At 34.7% G+C, this 26,625-nt stretch overlaps 1 protein-coding gene across 1 annotated transcript; it reads right to left on the reverse strand.

Annotated features, from left to right (window-relative positions):
• Positions 1–5,409: 5,409 nt before the first annotated feature.
• Positions 5,410–16,553, reverse strand: LOC140808471 (exocyst complex component EXO70A1-like). The gene is made up of 12 exons (XM_073165627.1): positions 16,267–16,553; positions 14,998–15,093; positions 13,096–13,301; positions 12,145–12,396; positions 10,506–10,644; positions 10,212–10,424; positions 9,371–9,576; positions 8,460–8,660; positions 8,267–8,366; positions 6,604–6,713; positions 6,356–6,502; positions 5,410–5,797 (listed from the first exon to the last, which is right to left on the reverse strand). The coding sequence occupies exons 1-12, from the start codon at positions 16,459–16,461 to the stop codon at positions 5,680–5,682; spliced, it is 1,983 nt and encodes a 660-aa protein (XP_073021728.1). The 5' UTR covers positions 16,462–16,553; the 3' UTR covers positions 5,410–5,679.
• Between the last annotated feature and the right edge of the window lie 10,072 nt (positions 16,554–26,625).

Raw genomic sequence — 26,625 nt, forward strand, 5'->3', positions numbered from 1 at the left:
CTTCCAGTTTGACATAAAAAACGCCTTCATCAATGGTGACCTCGAGGGAGAAGTTTATATGCAGATTCCACAAGGTTTTTGCGATGAATCGAATAGTAATGCAGGTTGAAAAAGTCATTGTATGGTCTCAAGCAATCTCCTAGAGCATGGTTTGATAAATTCTCTCGAGCTCTCAAACATTATGGTTTCACTCAAAGCTATGTCAATCACATGTTATTCACAAAACATACAACAAATGGAAAGTGTACTATTCTCAGCGTGTATGTGGATGATATTGTGATCACCGGAGATAACTTGGAAGGCATAAAAGAACTCAAAAACACTCTCAGCTCATTGTTTGAAATGAAGGACCTCGGCCAGATGAAGTACTTCCTTGGCATGGAACTGGCTCGATCAAGTAGAGGAATCATAGTTTCACAGAGAAAGTATACTCTGGACCTACTCAAAGAGACATGTATAACTATTTGTAAGCCGGCTGCAACTCCTATGGATCCCAACATCAAATTATAGGTCAAAACTTCAGAAGAGTCTGTAGATAGGGGGAGATATCAACGTTTAGTTGGGAAGCTAATTTATCTAGCACACACTAGACCATACATTGGATTCGCAGTTAGCATGGTTAGTCGATTCATGAACAATCCCTCAACTTCTCACATGGAAGCAATCATGATGATCCTCGGGTACTTAAAGGGCACACCCGGTATTGGTTTATTCTTCAAAAAGTCACAGATGCAAACAATTGATGTTTACACGAAGCAGACTAGGCTGGTTCAGTGAGTGGCAAGAGATCAACTTCGGGGATGTAAACGTTTGTATAGGGGAATTTGGTGACATGGCGGAGTAATAAGCAAAGTGTCGTAGCACAAAGTAGTGCAGAAACTGAACTCCGAGCTTTAGCTAGTGGTGTCTGTGAAGGAATTTGATTAAAGAAACTCCTAGAAGATCTTAAAATTACAGTGAATGGTCTGGTATGCTTGTTGTGTGATAGCCAGGCATCAATTAGCATATCAAAGGACCCAGTTCAACATGATCGTACTAAGCATATAGATATCAACCGCCATTTCTTCAATGAGAAGATTGAATGAAAGGAAATCTCAATGAACTACGTCTCATCAAAGCTCCAAGTTGCTGACATTATTACTAAAGCACTTCATCGAGCTAATTTTCAAGAAATGTGTAGCAAGCTTGATTTACTTAACATCTACAATCAACCTTGAGGGGGAGTGTGGAAACCCCATTTCTGTTAGCTAGTTTTGTGAAGTTTGTTGTAACTAGTTACTAGCCTCCCATGTTTATAGCTCGGTTGTTTAGGATCTGTTGTATCTTATTTGAATAGTCGTTTAGTTGTTATGTTCTCTTGTATATGTACTTGGTTTCTCAATGGAATATGGTGATTGTTTTTCTCCAATATCATTACTTTCTACAAATATCAATCCTAGGGACAAGTTCGATCCAAGAAACGAGAAATCTGCTTCTTCTCAATGTTGAGAACCGTTTTCTAGCATCCAGATCATAGCAGAAGTTTAAAAATTTTTAGATTCAATGTTCGAAACGTTCTTTGGTTGACGTATGATTTATAACATTCAGGTGGTGCTTTTTTTTTTTTTTGATACATTCATGTGGTGTTTTAGTTTATTTACTTTTGCGTATTTAATGATAGACACCATACCAGTACGAGATTAGTAAAGTTGATCCTTCTTGTAAATCAATACGAAAAGTCTTCCTCTTTTTGATTGCCTAATCAAGTCCATGATCGAATACTAGATTTCTTGTTTAGATCGCATTAGAGATCCTAAACAATTTTTGAGACTAAATCGCCGGAGTTTCAGAGATGCTGCGACGATGATGAATGTGGAAGTGGCCGTGAAATTTTTCTTCAAAAATCTTAATTTCCCGAAATCTTAGAATGAGAGGAGAGGGTGACAATTTTGTGTGTAAAAACTTATGTTATTTCATATAACCCTCAATGAAATATTTATAGACTTTGATTTCCTAATCATATCAATTTTTTTTTATCCTATTAGATTCATAATCCTAATCTCATTATGATTACTATTTGCATTAATTAATTAAAATTCACATGTATTTATATATAATGTAGAGTCAACTTTTGATAATGTATGATATACATACATATACACATATGTAAATGTATGGACATATATATAAAATTAAATCATCGTTATTTAAGTTTTTAAATAATTGTTAATAAATTAATTAAGCAATTCTAGACATATCTAGAATATTTCGTGAGAATCTTGTATATATAGAAGTCACTACTACTAACATTATTATTTAATTAGTAGATTCTAAATTTACTAAACAAATAACTGTGAACTCACTATAACATTGATCGACGATCAGATAACGTCGATGTATCAAGGGTACAAATCTTGTTCATATAATGAAAATTGAAAATTTCGAAGATCAAAATTTTTACAAATCCATTTTTTGCAGCTGTCATTTTTGTGAATTCCTTCACCAAAACAGGCAGTTCAACTCCCTTTACTTAATTAGCAATTAAGCTAAACTCTACAATTTTCAATACATGAAACTTACTTATAAATTTCTTTATAAGCAATCTGTTTGATCTCCATCAAACTACAGTAGCCAAATTCATCTCTTTAATCTTAACTATCTCAACGAGAATACAAAATCTGATACTTGTGTAACCCTCAATGGTTTAGGGACATAGCTAGTCGTGGGTTCAAAACTTCTTGTGATTCATAATAACATTTATTCGTATTCGCACTTACCCTAATTAGCCTCATTTTTTCATTAACCCTTTGATCGAGAATATCAGAACTCAAGTCCGATTGCATCAACCAGATCGTGGTAAGAGCGGTACTTGGAAGAACCTTAAGTTATGGTTGGCATATAATACAGTATTTTCATCTCATATATCCCGATCGAATATACAGACATTAGTATATCGAGAGTTACATATGAATTCGATAATGATGTGATGTATCTTTGAGTAATAATGTTGTCATGATATTTGTAACTAAGGAAACATCTTTCCAAAATGCACACGTCTTATTTTGGACAAAGATTCCTTGCAGATTCCTTGCACTATTAATTTACAATATCACATAGGATATTTTCGGACGCAGGCAAATGATGAATCACCGGATACAATATATTGACTTCTACATATTTCGAAACTACACCCACCATCGCCACCTGATAACCCTCAATGAAGTCGGTAAACGGATCAAAATACATGCTAGTAAGTAGAGCCTCCATGTTGTCCCGAGTCAAAGGACTAATGGTTACAACCATAAACACGGACTATTTCACTCGGTAAGTGATAACCAATTGGACAATTCAAAGGAGAGTTGTTCATTGTCTCATCAAATGATCAGTTATCTGTATGAATGAATATCTTCATGCACTTGCAAATAAAACATGACGTTTATTACATTACATATGTTAGTCTTTAGCTCAAGCAGCCGCCTAAAAATATGTTTAAAATATATAGTACACTTCCTCATAAATTTAATGATTTTAAGTTGAGAGGCATACCTTGTGGTACCTATATTGTATTTAAAGACTTTATCTATGCAATTTGCATTGATTTACATATAAAGTAAATGTTGTAATTGGATAAAACTGTAAAATATTATTAAAATAAATATTATTTTTTATATAAAAGTCAATAAAACTCAAGTCACAAGTTGACTCGCTGAACACCTACCCTAATATTCAAATAGCTGAAATCGACAAGTTTAGAAAGCCGCAGCATGAAACGTGCAATGTAAGACCCTGTACTACCTAATTACTCATTGTATACGCTACTCAAGTAAAACTTGTAACTGACTACCTGACAAGAGTCATTGGATTCATCACTATTTTTGAAATTCTGAAGGTTTCTAAACACTTGGGACAACTGGAAGGTCATTTTGGCATAAGAATGTGATCAGAGATATGAATCAATTTATAGGAAAGTAGTTTAAACCCATCTACGAATGATCTCTATCTCAATTTTGATGACCTTGACGTCATTCTTCACAATTTATACATTCATTCAAGCCTTTAGCCAGGCTTTCAAGGCTGTATTCTCACATTGTCAGCTCTGATAGTTTAAATTGAAAGAGATTACGGCCCTCGCGACTTTGTTGAATTGTGGCAGCGTCGAAGCACTTGGTAATCACCTAATGGCTGTACGACGAGATTATGAGCACATATCACGATTAGAAGAAAAAAGAATAAGAGATGATGCAGCTCGTGAAGATATATGTATGGTTTTTTTGTTCACCAATATCGTGTCATTTGGTTCTTTTGTGTAAATGTTAAGATTGGAACTTGGACCTAACTCAACCCCAAAAGCTAGCTCAAGGGGGGAGGATTGTCCAAGCCAATATATACCACTCAAAAGTTATTTATCCTACCGATGTGGGACAATTAACACACCCCTCTCACGCCCAGGAATGAACACCTGGAGCGTGGAGTTTACAAATGACCCAATTATGGGCAGAACGGGTGGCCTAATTATAGGCAGTCCAACACATAACGGTGAAACCCGGGCTCTGATACCATGTTAAGATTGGAACTTGGACCTAACTCAACCCCAAAAGCTAGCTCAAGGGGGGAGGATTGTCCAAGCCAATATATACCACTCAAAAGTTATTTATCCTACCGATGTGGGACAATTAACAGTAAACCGTAAAGTGAGAACAAAATTTTAATAGATGAAAATTGTTTAGATATTATAACTTGGTATTGTCTCCCATATCTTATCATGATGTTAGCATAAATCTACTCTGATAGTTTCCAACCATTGGAAAATTGTACTCGGAATGATGGAATTGGATTCATTAGATTTACCAAAAAATTGGTTGTAGCAAGGGTTATCTGCATATGTATCCATATCCACCATTTGTTTCATGTCTTAAATAGCTGCTTTTTATATGGTATTTTTGAATCAATGTAGGCCAAGAGAACTGAACTACCTAAAGCTGTTGGATAAGCTAGCTGTAGAAAACAATAAACAAAATGATGATCAAGCTGCCGAAGCAGCTACTACCGAACATACTTATCTAAAGCATACGAGGGCTGGGGAAGTCTCTCCGGTATCAAAAGCCCAATGAGGTTGTGGGTCAGCGGTGATTCCAACAACAGTTTGAGGACAGTTGAGTTTCAATTCAGGTCTTCTTAATTCCCTGAGATTTATAAGCATGCCTTTCGAGTCTTTTCTCGAAGCTTTCAATGACTCAAATGATTACTAAACAGTATTAGATATCTCAATATTTGCAATTGTTCCACGTAACATGACCTTTATTAACTTTATTATGTAAGTTTTATAAAATTATTTTGAGTTAAGTATGTATTTCATATAATTATACATTTATTTTAATCTTGTCGCTGCCCTGTTCCCAGAGAAGAAGTGCGACATTATACATTAGCATGTCATGGAGCTAAAAAGTGGCATATCCACACCGAATATCGGTGATACAAACTTCACTACACAATAATAATACAACACGAGTGATTAACTAAACTTATTACACGCCAAATGCTTCAAACGTTTTTATTAGCTTCATTCTGTAGGAAAAAGAATCTTACAAATGGAACAGAGAACCCTCCTGCGGCACTGAGATGATACATATCGGTAACTTATCAAACTGCAGAGAATAGTGGCGACATCGAAAAGCAAGGACAGCATCGATCAAAAGTCTACTACCGCTTCGGCTCATTTAAGGTCTTCCCCTCGAAAAATTCACCAAGCATGTGTTCAAGATCCTCCGGTGTGTATCTGATGTACTTCTGGGCATTCTTACCATTCTCAACCAAAGGCCTGTTAAACCAGAATATTTATTGCTTTTGAGAAAAAAAAAAAAGTTGAGTAAATTGTTCATCCATATTGATATTCCTTGTAGTTTGACTCTGGCGCACTGGCGTACTTTAATGTATAAATTATCGCAAATGCTACCTCCCTTAAGTAAAACTAAGAATGATACTTAAGGTCCTCATTATTCAAGGGGGTGCTTATTTAATTACTCAAACTTAGGGTGTCTGTAATAATTCAAATAATATTCAACATCTCAAGGAGTGCAGTTACGCTAACTATATTGCTTACATCGATATGCACGGTTAACAAACTGCACATCTAATCGAAATAACCATAACTTTGTCTGTTAAGGACATGAGATGTCCTATTTACTCAAACCCCAGGTGATCTTGGTTACAGTAGTTTTGAGCAATTGATATTTGATATCACTATGTTACGCAACTCGCCTTCTCATTTTGTGTTTGACCAGATATTTTACACGGTATGGAAAATATGGAGAAGGATAATTTCAGATTTCTAGCATAACGAATGGATGGTTAAATCACAAGTGAAGTGCAGACATACCCAAACCGTTTAATGAAAGATCGATACGCCGGGAGCAAGACTTCAGCAACAGCAAGCCTAAGAGATTCTCGGAGTTCAGTGTCTGGAACGGTCCATTGAGACTGTTTTTGATGAAGTTCTTCAAATTGGATATTAAATGTTTTCAATCTAGATCATAAACATTAATTTAGTCAAATGAATCATGGCACATCTCAAAAATTTAACAGCTAAAAGAGAACATTGTCACTATTTGAAACCTTGTATAATACCTGTCTTTGATAATTGCCCGAGAAACTCCGCTACTGTTTCCTCCATCGACGCTGACAGAACTGCCACCACCAGAGGATGTCAAGCCTTGTACAGATAGACACTGCAGAATCTGTTGGAAAAAAGGTAGGTTCACAAATTATCCCCTATGACATTATTTTGTAAGAAAACAGTCAATCGACAGGGTTCAGACGGACACCAGTCGGTACATATATAGCTGAAACTCAAGTACATAAAGGGGGATAGAACCTTACCACTAGCATAATACAAATATAAATAAAACCAGATAATTCATAATGTGGATGGACAAAGCAACAAGAAAAGATGAACCAGGGGATGAAGGACAACGATATTGAACCTACTCATGGTTTTTTTTTTTTTTATAAGAAACTATTATATCGCGAATTTTTCGAGCTGGCTCGATAAATATTTGATTTGTATTCGAACTTATCGAACTCGAGCAGAACTCGAATATTTTCGAACTTTTTTCGAGCTGAACTCGAGCCGAAATTATTTTGTTGGATAATTCATAAGCTGCTGCTCGCGAACCTTAATATTTTATTATCATAATATTATATTAAATATATATACATTTCGAGTCTTTCGAATTTTCGAGTTTTCGAACATTCATCCTCGAACCATAATGTATGGAAATAGTTCAAATAACTCGCGAATATGTTTGAACATTTCGAGCCGAACTCGAATACAGCCATCATTTCAAGCCGAACTCGAGCAAAAAAAAATTAAAATTTCGAGCTTGCAATCGAGCTCGAACTCGAATATACTTAAGTCGAGCCCAATTCAAGCCTTAAAACTTTACTAATATTTGGCTCGATTCGGTTCGTTTACATCCTAGTTATGCCCCCAAGCCTCACAATCAATCTTCCGACTGAAATGTCTCCTAATCTATCATTTCAATTTTAACAATATACATAGATATCTCCTTGCGAGAATGATACCACAGAAATTTCAGCTTTAGCATCAGCTTTAGTATGCATGAAATAATCCATTTATGATAATATTGAAATTTTCAACATTTAGCGATTTCAGACGTCGTTAGGGATTGGAATTTTGTAATGAAGTGAATTTCTTTAGTGTTCGGAAGTTTTTATTCTCGCGGATTTCTCATCCGCTTTTTTTGTAATCAAAAAATTATCTAATAATAAATGTTTCTTATCAAAAAAAAAAAATATTGAAATTTCTGAGGCAACTAAATATCAAATGCCTACCAAGAGTGGCATAAGCTTATGAATTACACAATGATCCTGACTTCTACGAAAAGGGAAATGTTTCCAGGATCATTTTGAGATAATGTAATAGTTAACCTAAATGTCAGCAGTTGTCTAAAAGTAGAATCACATCATAGTATTAAATTATTTTAAAACTTTAAAATAATACCCCTGAGTTAAAACATAGTATGATAATAGAGTATTTACGGGAATTGGTGAAAGTTTTAATGTAATGGTTATAACCGGAGATGTGAAAAGTTGAAAACTATGTTGAGAAGAGAAAAAAATCAAAATAATAGTATTTTATTTTATTTTATTTTGGAGAATAAAAGATATTTCTGGTTAACAAACCAAAAAAGCCGAGAAGTCCTGACAATAAACATGAAATCAAAATGGAAAATATTGGTTAACAAAGGCCATTTTAAAGAAACAAGACCTTTGCCCATGCAATCCTCTTATATTGGTTTGCATGTTGCTGCACAATTCTCCGATGTCTTTGAACCCAGTCATCCCCCAACAAGTCTTTGGCTTCAGACCTAATAGAAGCCACAATATAAAAGATCTATTTTAACAAAGCACAACCAAGTAGCAATTCTGTAGCAATTCATAAAAAATGAGCATTTCCTCGCCTTCTGACCGATCTGACCATATAATGAATGTTGTTCATAAGAAACAAATGAGTCAGAGAGACATCTTTATACTGCTTAGATTTTCCATCCAAGTTGGTTTGAAGAGCCTGCATGATTCGCATTGTAACAGCTGCAAGCTGAGAATGAGAGTCGTCTCCGCTTACAAATTCTTGAAAAAGCTGCTTCAATGTTGATTGATAGCTGAAAAATCAACGGAGAACATAAAGAAGTAACAGGCATTTAAATGCAGAACGACATACCTACGACACCAGTGATATCATCGGTCTTTCATATTGTTCCAAGTCAAGACATTTTTAGAACATCACAATAGATTTCGACGCAGACAAGTTGACATAATTAGTAATAATATTTGATAAGCAAAGTTGACATAATTAGTAATAATATTTGATAAGCAAAGAGATTCAGCTGACAATCACACAAACACAAACAAATACGCATATGAAGCTCTTAAAACTTTTTCTTGGTATGAGCTCCAAGAACTTCTTACTTGCAATAAGAACCATATAAGAAAAAGAAAGTAAATTCGCTTTGCCGAATTATCTTCACTATATAAAAGTCATTGTAGCTGAGTGACTTTGATGTTATATTAACTGTCCGAAGAAATTATCTCAGCAAATAATCTATCATCAACATCAAGAGAAAAACACATGTTTCTCATGCAAACATGGTGAACTAAATGGTCCAGTCTCTCAACGAGTATATAAAGTTGCACACAATCCACATGCGAGAATGTAGACTTGTAGGTTCTGTTCTTGTTTGTTTATGGCTGATATTCCTAAGTTTCAAATTGCAATCTCAGAAAAGAAGGGTTTAAATGGAACAAAAGAGGTCAATGAGATCTAATTCAAAAGCATGAAGTAAAAAAGCAAGGATAGAGCTAGTTGACTTACTCAAACAAGAATTTCACATAGTTAATCACATAACTTGTCAATGGATGGACAGTTCCATCTGCAACTGCAGTTTTTGTGGCATCTTTCTCGACTGCTTCTTCAAAGTCACCAAATGTCTCTTGGGCAGTTTGAGCAAGCCGCTTTGTCAATCCCAAGGCAGATTCTCTAATTTCACTACAAGATTTACCTCTGAAAAGTGCCTCAATCTGCCGAAATGCAATAACATTGACTTCGATTTAAATGCCTTTCTAATCATTAAAATTGTGATTGAACCTTAAATTAAACTAAAGAAAACTGATGTAGTGAATAATAGTGGCCATCATGATGGTAAGGAATGAGTTTATACTAGATGTGTCTAGCCAATTGAGAAGTTTGTATTTCACAGTCAATGTGACTATGGGACAAACAAATAACTGTATCTTCTAAGGAAATAAATAATAGAGTTAGAAGCTCCTGTCCCCTTCAATCACATTCAGTAAATATGAGTTCAATAACTTGGAAGGGACTGCGCCAAACTTTCTGCATTTCCCATCAACACCCACATCTCACCTACAGACCTAGAACAATTGGTATTCAAGGGGAAAGATGTTGCACTTTTTCAAAAGAGAGTAATTCTTGGGGGTACAGTATCCTTCTGAAGTTTGGGACTGATTGATCATCTCAATAGACAACTACTAGATAACAAAATAATATCAAGAAATACTGTCAAATTTAAGTAAAGACCTGAAATTGAAAAACAATAGTCATGTGAATGTTAAATGGGCAAACTAGAGATCATCCACCAGCATGGTTCCCCCGTTTCGGAAAGAAAATTTCTACTTAAAAAAGAATTTCCCCATACCTCAGAGTGAAGTTCTCGCATTATTTCATACATATCTAAAAGCACAAATAACTTTTCAGGGGATCTCTTGCTTTTGGCAATCGCATCTCCAAAGCTAAGTAGCACCGCAACACTTCCATTGGTAACTTCAGCAAAACATTGATCCATGAGAAAATCAAATCCCGCAAAAATTTGGTCACAAACTTTACGCTCTCCAGCAAACAACAATTTGACCTGCTTGGTCGTGATTAGTTTAATCCTTGAACCAAAACCTAATCAGGCTATGAAGTTGCATCATTAATAAGGAAAACGTACTGCAATCCGCATAAAATGAATCCAATTCCCAATCTTAGCTTCCAAAACTTCCCACTGCATCTTTTGTACATCATCTTTGCTAAGCTTTTCCACCCCCAATTTCTGGAGGCTTTCTTCCAAAACTGGAGAACGGATGTCCCTACAGAGAAGAACTAGTAAAACTTGAAGAACTGGTATAGTTTTATACAATGAGAAAATAAGAACAATAGTTCACATCGAAAGAATTTAAAATAAATTCCCACACATATCTGATGCTTTTTTGCTATACAATATCCATTTAAAGCATAGCATAGTACAGTAGCAGTTTTCCTGCACAAGATGGATGTGAAAGTTAAATGGTTATTGCAAACGCTCACCACATGAATTGGATCAGCTCAGAAAGCTTTGTTGGTTCAGACTTCACCCCAGGAGTGAACTTCGAACTAGATCCTCAGATACTTTTCAGTCCACTTAATTCCTGAATCTTCTACAGGTTTCGTATGTATCTCACTCTCAAATATCAAAGTCACCGAAAATAAATTTCTTATGATTAATCCCTAAATATTTTGAAAATTAACGTTGTTAATGTGGTCCTACACTCCTACCTTTATTGTTTCTACAAGGAACTCGGAAAGAAACATGAAATCATCGAGGGTTCTTCCCTTTCAAATTAAAGTTGTTCTCAACCCGGACCAAGAACTGTCACAAAGGGACCAATGTTGAGTACAAGCCACTCAGGTGAAGTGGTTTGGAGGCACAAGCGAGCCATGGAAAATATATATTTTGCCAAATCAAAGCAAAAGATGGCTAGCAGCCAACCATTTATTCAAATCTGGATGATAAGGTTCGCAACATATCTCCTGAATTCAAGTCACATTACGTCTTCACATGTGAAAAATAGTGTAAAGATGGTAACACACTATCGCAACTGAGAACCTGCAGTTGGACATCTAATTGCAAGAATATAACAAATAAAAACACAAGAACACTTGCCGGAAAAGAAGCTCAGTTCCTTCAGAAAAATAAAAGAGTTCAAAAAGAAAAGGGAATGCACGGTTGAAAAAATGGGAGGCAAAGAATCAGAGTTTGGTTCACATTGAAGTGGAATGCAACCACAAATTAATGCATCATGAACTTCCACCTTACAAACATTTTTGTCCCCAATCTCCCGAATCAAACTCATGAATAAAAGGCATTTCTTATTATTATTCCGAATAAAGACACAAGTTGTTCTGCACAATAGCTTGAACCAGGGACTTGAAATTACAGGGTTCACTGGATTTGTATCATACTTTAGCTGTTCAGTTTATGAATGAGCTTTGTAATATGATTGATATTTCTTCAACAAATTGATATTATCATGTCAATGACTACTAGAAATTATAAGTCCACAGGCATCACTCTTGAGTACCACCAAACTGATCTAGTGTATACCGAGTATTGCAAGAAAATATTAACAGTGTTTTAGCATTTGTCCAAAGGCTGCCAAACAGATTAGACAAACCAAACACTGAAATAGCTAAGTCTGACCATATAATGATTCACTCTTCAACCTCCAACCGATTTAAAAGTTTCTTATAATTGCCAATAAGGTATTCTGAAAGAAGAACAAAGTTGCTTGTTATCGTATGGCTCCTGTATGGAAAACAGATGGATTTACCGGTATATTCTCTGTAACTGTTGTTGATTCCCAGCTTGAACCATCTGTTGGGCTAAATCATGCAACAGGGGCAAAATTCGAGGGGGAATTAGGGTTGGCGTCGTGTATGCCGAATTTTCTGTGCCATTGTTATGATGTTCCGAATGGCTTTTGGATGATGGAGTCTTGCCATTGGAATCTCCAGGTGATCCTGATGATGGCCTCATAGAATTTGGAAGGCACTCAAAAAGTCGTTCAGGTTCAACAGGTTTGCTGGAAAGAAGAAAAAATCAAGTTAGAGAATATAAAACACAATTATATGGCAGGTATAGAGCTATACTGGTCCATTTATAATAAGCGATTCTACATAAATTAACCAGCTCAAATAGTCAGAAATCTAAGATGTAAGGGGAAAAATGGAAAAGCTAATGAAGTCTATCAAGTCCATGTCATCAGGGAAAAAATCAACAAATCATGCATATATAGTGATTAGTGATCTAAAACAAAAACTTTAGATCACTACTCAAAGATCATGGATAAGGTAATGAAGTCTATCAAGTCCATGTCATCAGGAAAAAAATCAACAAATCATGCATATATAGTGACCCAAAAATAAGACCGTAGATCACCACATATCCCAACCCCCTTCGTCTCCCTGCCCTCGCTCTCTCTCGCTTTTTGTGTGTGTGTGTGTGTCTGTATGCCTCTCTGTCTCTATCTCTATCTTATATCATGTGTGATAAAGATTAATCAATCTTGCTTTTTCTTTCAAAAACAGCTATTCACAAAATACAAACAATCCATCCCAAGAGGGGTAGAATAATGAAATAAGTCAGAGTCCATTTGGAAAACTTACAGACCCAAAAATGATTCACAAAATAAGCTCTCGTAAAAAAATAACCAATAAAATCCTCGAATCTAACACCCATTTTCAACCTATCAGTATAGTTCCACAAAGAATGAGAAGCAAACCTGTAGTATGACAAAAGTTGCTTAAACTCCTCTTCCAGCTTTGAGATTGCCTTTGAAAGTAAATTGTTTGTATGGTTGATCACTCCATCGCTACTCTTGAAGCTTTTGTTGTTGCTGAAAAATTGAATGTTATTCCTGAGTTGCTCAATTGCTTGAAGATAACTTTCCAGATCCTCATTTGGCCCTTTAAGTATTTTTGCTTCAGCCTAAAAAGAATCGATGACAACAATATGAATAGATGTCACCAAAAATAAAGAGAAATGAACATAAAAGTTTGTTGAAACATTGTCTCCAGTAAAAAAGGGGAAATTGGATTATATTTCTAAATCGCTTGCTCCTTAGAGCCGGTTGACATTAACAATATACAGATGACTGACAAAGCAGTTGTAATGTAACAATATTGTCAGATGATCCAAAAGTTAAGACACTATGAAGCATAAGTTCTCAGCTCATAAGCAACTGATCTACACTGCACCTGGAATATTCTTGCACAACTGGAATATAACAAATACGTATACGGGCATTACGCTTCAAGAAGCTATTGTTGATCACAACAAATTGTAGAAAACACAACCAATCCATTATTCTATTTCTCAACGGCCAACTTGAAGAGTATCTTAATAATTGGATTCTAGTGTTTATTTCAAATTAATCCACAGTCATTTTCTGTATTGAACTCAATAGTAGTAAATTATAACATCAACACCAAGACACCTTTACATGAACACCTTTCGAAATTACTTTAACCTTATAGAAACTCTTCCAATGTCGTCATATTTACGTGATCAAACTAAACCTCTTCACAAAAAATAAAAAAACAAAAAAAACTAAGAATCTCAATTAAAAACACCGAGATTTAAGTCAGAGTATGTGTCAACCACGCCAAGAAGAATAGTTCATGATCACATACAATTGAAGGTTAAAAGAGACCTTAAACATGAAGCTCTGAAAGTAAGCAGGAAAAAACATATAAATTAACACCGAATTGAGAAACTTCAGAAGGAAATTAGTTAAATTTACAGAATTGAATTCAGGATACAGAAATGACCAAGCTAAGTGGAACCAAGCTAGGTCGAACATAACTAGATCTATGGTTTGGACAGAAATTGGAGAACCGAAAATTACAAAACTAATATCTAGAATATTATCAACCCTTAAATGAGCCATGACATTTAAAAATGAAATAATATATCTTATGCATTATATTATATTAAATAATTATGCCTAAAAACCATCTCACAGTTTGACTGTTGTTGACCCTACAAAAGAAATAGATATGCATAAGGTGGATGCTCGAGAACCTGACGGCCATATCTTCTCGTACTATGAACAATTCATCATGAATGCTCATGCACTTTTTAACTTGATTTTGACCTAAAAGTTAGATTTTGGTTCACCCTACAAACAAAGTTAGATACCCATAAGGCGGTTGCTGGGGAACCTGAAGCTCAACTTCCACTTAAGATGCACCACCCTCCCTCTCTCACTTGTAAATTTTCTAAATTTCTTTTCTCATCTTCTTCATTCAGTGGTGAGCAGCACGTTTTAATTTTTCCTTTTTTTTTAAGTAACCTAATAAGGAACTACTGTTGTGAAGTCTGTGTCCCTGCCCCATTTTATTTTTTCCATCTACAGATTTCTATTTTATGATAACTAGAAAAACCTAAGTAAATATCGATTTCATGTCATCCAGAAAAGGTATGCAATGCCTATAATAAGACTGATGCAACCAGTAACTTTAAAGACATCCAACTCTTATACAGAAATGTCTCTGGTGTACTTTGTCAAACCAAGCGGCAAAAATTCTGAGTAACCTATCTCATTTTACAGTACCAAAAGATGTAAATAGTGATGATCATCAGAATATCAGTGTCTTAACATTATTTAAAAAAGAGTTCTTACTTGGCGTGAAGCATCAAATTGAGCCAATATGACTTCAGCAGCCTTCAAAGTTTTATCAATGTTTTCATGAGCTCTCCGAATAGCGTGTGTTCTAATCTGAAAAAGGTAAAGTGAGTATCAAATACAGAATAAGGAGAGACAAAAACGTAAAGAATGTGATTCCAAGTTCCGACAATGGACAATTTGGAAATGGCAGCTATTCATCAAAAAGAATAAAATATCAGCAACTTACTAATTCATTCTTCATGCTTCTCATGGTTGCGTGAATCACAAAAAGCTAAGAAACTAATTATGGAAACCACTCTAAACATTATAGATTTTTAAGGTTCCTACTCAACTGTGCTTCATGATTTGTGCATATGTTTTGCACCAACTAATGAAATGCAATTTTTAAATGTTTCCGTCTAATATTGTTTTGCCAAAAGTAGCAAAAAGCAGATCAAAAGTTCAAAACTTGAGTAACCAAACCGGCATTTTTCTTCTAGTGAGAGGTTTCCAAATTTTTATCTCCCAAAACATCCCCGTAGAACTACCTCATCAGTAAAACTCAAGAAACATGGAATTCAAAAGAAAATATGATCGGTCCAAACCTAAAATGAATACTCAGAAAAGATCGGGAGATCTTAATTTAAAATGCACAAAATTGAAACTAATAAGAGGAATTATAAGTAAACATGTATATGTGTATGACACTAAAGAAGCAGCTTATACGATTTGGTTCTCTTAGCTGCCCCTCAGTGATCTTATTCAGACATACATTCTGGGTCTCACTGTCATTTAATCGTCAAATTAATCAACCAGTGAATTTGACGCAGGGGTGGAGATCAGTATAAGAAAGAACTGAGAGCCAGTAAACTAAAATTAGTAACTTAAACCGGGAAAATCCAAACATAGAAATTCAAACTTTGAATTTATTAGAGATAATGCATTAGAAGAACTCAGAAAAAACCTTTCAAAAATTAAAGTTAGAATCTTAGAGATGAGGAAAAAATCTACTTCGCAGTCCATTTCTGAAGTTCCTTAAGAGTGAAAATAAAGCTTTGATTTCTTCATTGCCCCCAAACAACCTTCTTTTGAAACTGGGAAATTTTACTTTCCAAAAACAGAAGAAAAACTGAGAAACATTAATGAAAAAAACAGATCAAGAAATCAAAATTTCAACCCATCTTCTCCAAGTCACACTAAAGATCAAAACTTTAATTGCATCCCATCAAATTTCCAGTTTTCTCTCAAGATCCATACATAATGTATAAAAGAAAAGATTGTTACTTGTGTGGGGCGCATAGCAGTTTCAAGAGCGGAGAGGCGGTGGTCAAAGGAGCCCAAAATGGAGACCATATTGTCTGTGATGGATTGGTTCTTCACCAGAGCCTCTCTCATCTGTGCTGCTCTTTCACTCAGCGCATCCACTCCGACCACTGCTCCGCCGTCAGCGCCGCCGCCTTTTCTGGACGGAATTCCCATCTCTTACTGTTTGTTTGTACGGTGGATGTCTTGTCGGAAGAAAAACTGAAAACTATGGAGAGAGAGAGAGAGAGAGAGAGAGAGAGAGAGTCCACGGTCAGACAGATGTACATGGAAAAGTAAAGAGAAAATAAATTTCTTCTTAAAAAAAAACTAATTTTTGAAGTCATAATTTTGAGATTTGAGGTAAAAATGATGGTTTTAGACTAAACCAAAATATTATTAAATATAAATTTGAAATTTACAATGTTTTTATGACAATCCGATCGATTGAAGATTAATACAATTTTCATTTTGTTCGGAAATGGATTTCAAATTTATTTTTAAATTAGAAAAAGGAGAAAAAAAAAATACAATTTACAAATTAGATTATCCCATCCAAAATACATATAAATGAGTTTTTTTAATACCAAAAACCTATTCTACTAATTTCATGCATTAAATTTTTTCCCCCTCTAAAACTAGATTGATTAATATATTTTTGAAGTAACTAATCCAATCATAAATCAAACAGCTTTGTATTAAGAATTAATAATGAAATTTTATTATTTTTATTTATATTATTATGTTTAATCCTAATGACTAATTATACTTTTAATTGATTTATTTATTATGTAAAATTAAAGTTTCGTATATTTTATTATAATAAAAATATATAATTAAAAATTTTAAATAAAAGATAAAAGGAGGGCCGAGGTGTGGAACCTCGTTATATAATATAACTTTTCAAGGGACAAAGGTTTGAAACCCCGACCAACTATTGGTGTTAAATTCGTTGTCTCCGTGTTGTTTCTTGTACAAAATTTTAGAGAATGCACAATCTACATCCAGTCAGGTGATTTTTGTTTACGAAACTCAGCATTTACTTCAATTTTTACGAGGACGACAAAACGCTTTTCGATCTGGAATCGTGATGTCTCACACATTAAAAAATATAAGATTGAATGTGATCATGTTCTACGTTGTTGTGTATGCTCGCCAACACTGAAATTTCTCCTTCTTGAGTTTAAGGATAGTCACAAATAAAAAGATGGTTGTTCCCATGTAATTCAGGCCGATAATCTATCACTCATTGATGTAGCAAATAAATATTTGGTTAACTGATGAACTCTGAGAGCGGAGATTAGACATTTGATGGGTATATGTATGTCAGTTGTTTAACAAGCTCTTTAACGTCAACACTTTGATATTTTGATACTTTTCTTCAGCTTCTGGTAAGCTAGCTAGAGTCTCCTCTTACTATTGAATGGATTTATCTGGTGCCAACACACGCGCACACACACGCACACACACACACATATATATATATATGGTATATATTATTGTGAAACGTTCTCTTTTCTTAAAATGTTTCTTTGTAGAATTGTAATCTGACTTGTTTGTTTGTGGTGTTATTGTAAGTTCTTTAATTTCCTATTATAATATTATTATTATTAAAGCGAGGTGTCATGAATTTGTCTTTCCAAGCTCGTGAGCGGCTTTTATGAGTTTATCCCTCAATTCCGTCTCTACGAAAACAAGAAAAACAACCTTAGCAAGTGATTTAGGTGGGAAGTGTATAAGTACTCTTAAAAAAATGAGTTTTGTACCAATTTAGAATCGATAAAATAATTCGAACAAGCTAGAACAGAATTATTTCTCGATTATCAATTAGAGTGAATGAGAAATTAATTGAGTTCGAATTTTACGATCGAAAAAATTGAATCGAATATATTATGTGGGGAACCGGACGCTAATCAAGTTCTTAATCACAATTGGGACTAATTAATCAATTAAAACAGGGTCTAAATTTATTTTTTTTTAAATGCGGAACGTGGTGACATCAAACTCATATACATATCAGTATAAAATACAATACAAGTCCTGTACTGCATGCATTCAAAAGAAACTAAGGTTTAACAACTAATGTCAAGTGTTCAACCCTATCTCTAATCCAAGTCCGGAGCCTCCACTCTAATCACGATCTCTCCTCATCTCCTGGACCCTGATCCTGTCCCACCTGTTGTCATGTACACATACAGACAAGACAACAGCCGGATAACTCCGGTGAGAATAAATCCCAGTATAAATCAACGAAACATGCAATCATATAAACAAATATAAAGCATGTAATCAGGTAACAGTAATATGTATCCAAATCTGAAACATCATTACAATTCTACAATTCAGACTAGACTCAATCCTAGTCTAGGGATCCCGGTTTCCAAATGTGGTGTTCCTATATCGAATTCCGTAATAGAAGGAACTCTGTTCCTATTACTCGATATAACCATATCCGGTGTTCCTATATCGAATTCCGTAATAGAAGAATTCCAATTCCTATTACTCGATATAATCAAACATCTGGTGTCCTGACCTATCCGTCATGGACTGTAGCTCTATCGCTATTATCATTATCTTGAGACATCGTGCAATGTTCTCGTGGCGATTCCACCACTATCAGGAACTTCTGTCACAAGATAACTCATCTGATACCTGCTATCTATAGTCAAGAGAACAAGTACATCAGTCAAATCAATGCAAATATCAATGCAATAAAGTAAAGTATGTGATTTAGGGAAACTCAAGTCTAATCCGACTCAAGTCGATCTCCCAATACCACATTGACTTATACATTTCTTTCGTCGGTTTCTGGCTCAGTCGATGTCCTGAACTCACAGCCTGTCTGGCAATGACAATATCAATAATCTCATGTCAATATACCGTTCAACTCAATAACAATCTGATGAATCTGGATTTAATTCAAATCAACGGTATAACGGTACAATTTCAATATCCCCGTCAATACCAATTCAACAGATAATAGTTACAATCCATAACTCATATCCAATACAATCCGTAATCCCGTCACAATTCAAATCTGTCCGGTATAAATCACTATACCCCAGAAAATTCATAACAATTCCATAATCAGTCTGTTTCTCGGTCTGACTTCGATTCTACGATGTCTAACATATCAAGAACATCATATATGAATTCCATTTAATTCTGACCATAGCATAATTTCAAAGCATGTCAAAACGTAGCAAAACTTACGTCCAGTTGTAGCCTACGTCGCTAGGAACTCGATACCGAAGTCGGATTTCAATTCAGACGGACGGATTTCTCAGAAAAGGCGTAAGGATTTTCTCCTTTCTTCTTTAGACCCTTTTTCCAGATTTTTACCTCTGAAAACCGACTTGCATGCTTTATATATATCCGTGCATGCATAAGGCGAAGTGGCACAATTTCCGCACAACACGCAGCACCGTGGGTGCGGTCGCTGCTGCACCGCGGGTGCGGTCCTGCACCGCGGGTGCGGTCGCGTTAACACCGCGGGTGCGGTCACCCTACTGTATCGATTCTTTCAAATTCCCGTAGCACCACCGCGGGTGCGGTCCTCTCCTTACCGCGGGTGCGGTCTTGCATGCTCATATTTTTCATAATTTTATTTCTGAATACGTTTCTCGGTGTCCCGATTAATCCCTTCCTAATCACATGAAATGATAAATCAATCATCGTTAATTACAGTGATTAATTCTGGGGCATTACATTTTATATATATATATATATATATATATATATATATATATATATATATATATATATATATATATATATAATATTTTATTATTATATATACAATATATATTTCAAAAAAATTGATCACACGGCAAATCGCCTAACCAAAATGGCCTCATATATACATATATATATATAATATTTTATTATTATATATACAATATATATTTCAAAAAAATTGATCACACGGCAAATCGCCTAACCAAAATGGCCTCATGCAAATACAACGACTCCAACTGTCCATCATTGAGAAAAACCTGAAAAGTTCTATGGTACTGGTTTCAAGCGGCTAGCTCTTTGGGCTGGGCTTGGTCAGTAGGGTGCCTAGGTGGGTTGGCTCGAGGTGGCTCGACCATGGCTTGAGTATTTTGGGAGATGGCTTGGTGTGTTCGATTATGTGTTAATTTCGAAAATTAAAAGACTAAAATTAGAAGCATGGGTCCACGGGTGTGATTCATGGCTCACAAAGGTAGAATAAATAATAAAAATGTTATTTATAATTTGGGATCAAAATAATGAGTTTTGGAATTATCCGAGATTTAATCGCCTCACGAAACGTTAATTAACGAATTTATTGAAAACCTAGTTTTAAGCTTTATAAATTATGTAAAATAATTATTTAGAATAATCACATGTCATTAAAAGTGAAAAAAAGAAAAATTCGAGAATTTTTACGTCAGGGGCAAAACAATAATTTTACACTTAAGAAAAATCGAAAACGCTTGGCAGCGTCCCGAAGGATCATAATGCTTGTAAAATAATATTTTATTATTTAAAATGATGATTTTGATGATAATATGATATTTCATTATTTATGGTAAATCTGTGTATTTTTACTGTCTAAAATGCTATTTTGGAAAGTTATGTTATTTTATGATTTTTAAAGAAAAGAATAAATATTTTGAGGGATGTGAATTGACTGTGACATATGATATATGATTTGTGAGGGATCCGTTTATGTGATGACGGTTAACTTACAATTTTATGGGGATGTCGAGAGGGGAAAATGCCCTAGAGTGAGCCCATTTACGGGAAAATGTCCAGAAGAAACCCATTTATGGGAAAAGGCCCTAGAGAGAACCCGTCTATGGGAGAAGGCCTCCGAGGGGACCCGAAGATCGTATTTCCACGGTGGAGCCTAGTGCACACCCTCATGGGCCATGTGGAGCTGAAGACTAATCAGTCGACCAAAGGATAAACGCTAATCACTTTCAAATATCAAATTTTATTCAAAATAATATATGATTGAAAAATTTACGATTTTAATGATTTTATGATATATGATTAATGATGATGATTAAAGCTATTTTTAAAATAATTTATTTATGCTCAAAGTTTATTTTAAATGGTTTTTAAAGGAATTATTTATGCTTAAAGTTATTTTTAAATGATTTTATGATTTAAGATGTTTTAATGATTTTAAAATGGTTTATTTATGTTTAAAAGTTATTTTAAATAAAAGTATGATCTTTAAAGCATGTGATTGTATATGTATTATTTGCTATCAATGTTTAGAACGTGATGAGTCTTTAGTCTCACTAAGTTTATATGATGCAGAATTTGATGATTTATGAGAGGTGCTGAGGATTGAGTGGATCGAGTACAGCAGTACACACCCGAGGGCCTATATGTTTCCGCACTAGCTTAATAGATAAATGATTTAAAGATTTATGTTAAGGATTTTTATTAGAGATATTTTTATGCTTTGTTTTATTGTTAGTTGATCTTTTTAAAGGTCGATTTAGGATTTTGGTTAGTTGTTGATTTATTATTTGTTTTATTGATATTTCAATTGTTAATTTATTATGATCGTTAGAAATGTTAAGTTATTTTATTTAGTTAGTATTCTCGAGTTTATGATTTATGATGAGAAAAAAAATCGAGGTTGTTTCAGTTTCTTCATAGTCAACACCTTGCTTTTGAGTATATCCATTTGCAACCAATCTAGTTTTAAAGTCACCACCTTCCCAGCCGCCCCAAGTTTCTTTTTGTAAATCCATTTGCACCATATGAGAACAATTCCCTCATGTGGATCTACAAAGTACCATACTTGGTTCGAATATATGGAGTCCATCTCGGATTGCATGGCTTCAAGCCATTTAGATGAATCAACATCAGATAGTGCTTCATTGAAGTTTCTTGGAACGCATCTATGAATGAGCTTATCTTGGACCTCTTCAAGAAGCAAGCTCATCCTATTAGGCGGCCGTGAGACCCATTCGGATCTCCTAGGAGCTTATGTTTCTTTGATTGACTGTTGTGGTGTGGGTTCTACTATTTCTATTGTGAGTGGTTCCCAAATCTCATCGAGTTCTATCATCCCGTCTTTTCTATCCAATAAAAACTCCTTCTCTATGAAGATGTCATTCCTTCAAACAAGCACCTCTATTTCATTGGAAAAAAGTAATATCCAACAGAGTTCTTTGGATATCCCACAAAGTAGCACAAATTGCTTCTACTGTCCAATTTGTCTCCTACCAGTTGCCACGTAAGCCGGACATACCTATATTCTTAAGTAAGAATATTTGAGTGGCTTTCCCATCCATATCTCATATCCATTGCCTTTATATGGACTTGGTTCAACAACTTTATTGTTGTTTCAAGCGCAAATCTCCAAAGGGATGACGGTAATTCGGTGAATCTCATCATAGATCGAACTATGTCCATCAATATCCGATTACGACGTTCTGATACACCATTCAACTAAAGTGTGGCAGGTGGAGTCCACTGTGAGAAAATATCATTCTCTTTAAAGTAGTCTTGAAACTCAGTACTCAAGTATTTAACACCTTGATCTGATAAAAGAGTTTTAATACTTTTCCTAATTGTTTCTTTACTTCTGCTCTGAATTCGTTGAACTTTTCAAAGGCTCCAGGCTTGTATTTCATTAAATAAACATATTCGTACCTCGAATTGTTATCAATAAAAGTAATGAAGTAGAATTGACCATATTTCATGCTAACACTTAGCGGGCCACACACATCTGTATGGATAAAATCCAACAGATCATGTACACGTTCTACTTTCCCTGTGAAAGGGGCTTTGGCCATCTTTCTTTTCAGATATTACTCACAAGTCTCTAGAGAATTTATGTCAGATATGTCAAACATGCTATCTTGCACTAGCTTGTGCATCTCTATTTTGGAAATATGTCTTAGCCTAGCATGCCACAAGTGTACTTGATTTAGACTATCTTGTTTTCTTTTGTTTGCCGTCGTTATCGTGTTTATTTAGTCATGGTTATTCGGAATCTCATTTAATTTTAAGTTATAGAGATCGTTTTGTATTTCATCCATTCCAACCAAGCATTTCTTCTTGTAAATTGTGGGGCCCTTAATCAGTATAATACTCTATCTATATCAATAACATATTTATTTCAATCAATTACTTTATTCAAATCAATGTTTCAAGTTTCAATTAGCTTTTGAAACTTTAAAAATTCATATCAAATTGAAACCATAACATAATTCAATTCCGACTTTGAATACGAGTTTCTTGTCGGTTATTCTATCGTATATATGGATCTCGACTTCAAATACATGCTATTTCAACATTTTAATAATTAAAGCTGGTGAAACCAAAAGAATCTTACCTTTTACGATACAATTTGATTAGAGTTAATTAATTACAGCGTAAAACATGTAAAAAAATTCCTTACAATGAGCCCAAAAAATTTCAACTGAAATTATAATACTAAAAATAGTATATAATATAGTCTCGTCTAAACATGTCACAATATAAAATAATCCCACAAACAATCAAAATCAACTACATACAAACAAGCTTATATCCTGGGGACATGTATATATATATATATATATATATATATATATATATATATATATATATTTATACATACTGGGGAAATACCACTAATCATCAGCTCAAACTGTGACTCCCTCCAGAATCATCCTCTCCAGTCTTCTATCCTATAGTACATGTCATTGTCCACACAAAAGACAACAACAACCCCCTCTGGGGTGAGCAAAGCTTTGTATGAAACAACCACAATATATACCACAAGTATCTAAACAATGATATATGATATGCAATGCATGTATGTCGTGGAGGTATCAGGTCCCATCCACGGAGCATATATCATAATCAATTGAATCGCTATCAAATCAATGCTCGAGCTGGCACACTGACCTCAAGCAGGGATACTCGTATGATAGCGTCGACAAAGCGCCATCAAATCCCAAATCTCAATCAATCATCGGGGCCACTAATGACTATGATTTAAGGGCCACATAATGCCAAACATAGCATTGTGTTCACAAACCCCATAATCAAATCTAATCATACCAAGATATTCAAGGATCATAGCTCAACGTGTATGTTATGTATGCCACATCAACTCAACAAATAAGGCATATAGACATGTATTCTCAATCAATTCAACCAAACATATATCATATGATACATATACATGTCGTATGTTACTCGGTCGTAACATACCTCACTTTTTCGTTCCAGTTGATGTAGCTTGATGATATCAGTGTAATAATCTATCTACATCAATAACATATTTATTTCAATCAACTACTTTATTCAAATCAATGTTTCAAGTTTCAATTAGCTTTTGAAACTTTGAAATTCATATCAAATTGAAATCATAACATAATTCAATTCCGACTTTGAATACGAGTTTCTTGTCGGTTATTCTATTGCATATATGGATCTCGACTTAAAATACATGCTATTTCAGCATTTTAATAATGTTGCTGAAACAAAAGAAAATTACCTCAAAAGAAATCTCTCGAAGCGAGGATTCCAAATATATAATTTATTTCAATTTGGACAACGTTTCGAGGTAGATTCAAACGATAGAACTTGAATTCCCTCTTTTTCTCTCGAAGCTACAGCAAGGAGATATGAAAAATGAAAGCACAATTCATTCTTATCAACCTAAAATACTGTGCAACAGCTGTATCGGCACTGGGGCGGTCAAACTTGGGCGCCCTGGCGCGCCTGCTACTGTCGGACACCATTTGGCTTGGTCACGCGCTGGGAGCACAAACTGTTGCGCCCTAGCGCAACGTGTTCTGTCCGAGATATTATTTTAAGTTTTGAATTAGCAAACATGGTCAACATGAAAGTTGTAGATCTATGTCTTGGCTTGTATTTGCCACCAACCTCACTCAATTTGGATATCAGATGTGAGAGTTACGCTCATGCTCCCAAAATGTGTCAGTGCAGAAACTGCAATGCACACATTACACTTCGGGATAATTTTGCCCCTATTTCCAAATATATTTGGACAAAACTCAAAACATGAAAGTTTTAGTACTATGTATTAGCTTTCTAATGAAGTTGGTTTCATTTCTTTTGGACTAATACTCAAATAAATATCTTGAAAACCATAAAATATGTCACTTTTCTATTGCGGTTCAACATAATTTTTAAACATAAATCAATTTCCAATACAATCTTTCATTATGACCAACTATTTTCTCACATTTATTGTCAATGATATACTTCATACACTTAATAGCATAACAATTTCTTATATTATCGATAATCAACATAGGATTTACGATAATACAATACACAGTCCTTACATAAATATTGCAGACACTTTTGCTAAATAAACAAAATCAATCTTTATCAACATAGAAACATAAATAATTTTTTTAATCAAATCTGAAACAAACAAAACATATCTCAAAAGTAACTTAAAATTGTTGTTTAACATTAAATAAACAGCTCTTATGGCTAGAGCAGCAACCCTTGCTCAATTGCTCATCCTCAGGAAGGTCTCACATTTCCGCAGCTTTCTACTTCTTTTCATCGCCTGAAAATTCTCGCATAGATAAGATCCATATCCGATATCCAATACTCAAGAAGTTGAATTAATTGAGATATTTATTTCAATATAAAACAAACCGTTGTCAGAACTCTTCTGAGCAAAAATACTCCTTGCAATTGCCTTTTTAGTGTCCATGCTTCTTGTAGTAGAAACAAGTTTCTTCTACTTTCTCAGACTTTTCAGGCCCTTTAGAAGTGTTTGCAGTATGTTTCTTGTTGGGTTTATTTTTCTTGGAAGGACGAAAACGCTTCTTACCCTTCTTTTTTGACCCTTTCTTCGTCCGAGACAAAGAGCCCATGAAGAAAACATGTTTTTCCTTCTTGATGGTAGCTTCATAACTAGTCAGCATGTTGACCAGCTCTTCAAACTTGGCCTCCAACTTGTTCATGTTGAAGTTCGCAACAAACCCATCAAATGGCGACGGCAGTGAGAACACTATAATGTTCATGGACAATTCATCGAGGATGACAAGGTTCAAGCTCACTAACTTTTCAATGAGCCCAATCATCATCAGTCATGCTCATGGACCGATGCCCCTTGTCGCAGGCGTGATGTTATGAGTGCTTTGATAGTAGTGTATCTCAGTGAACGTTTTTTTCATCGTACAACTCTTGTAGGTGACCATAAATGTCAACAAAATTAACAGCTTTCTCAAACCGTTTCTGCAATTTGTTTGATATAAAAGCAAACATATAACTCTTAGCTTGTGGCCACTAAAATTTAGATATAATAATAAGATTGAGTGCATATCATTAAAATTTAATAAGATTGTGATTTAGCGTTTATAATTTATT

This window comes from Primulina eburnea, chromosome 12 (assembly GCF_022965805.1).
Source record: "Primulina eburnea isolate SZY01 chromosome 12, ASM2296580v1, whole genome shotgun sequence".
In the NCBI taxonomy this organism is placed as follows: domain Eukaryota; kingdom Viridiplantae; phylum Streptophyta; class Magnoliopsida; order Lamiales; family Gesneriaceae; genus Primulina; species Primulina eburnea.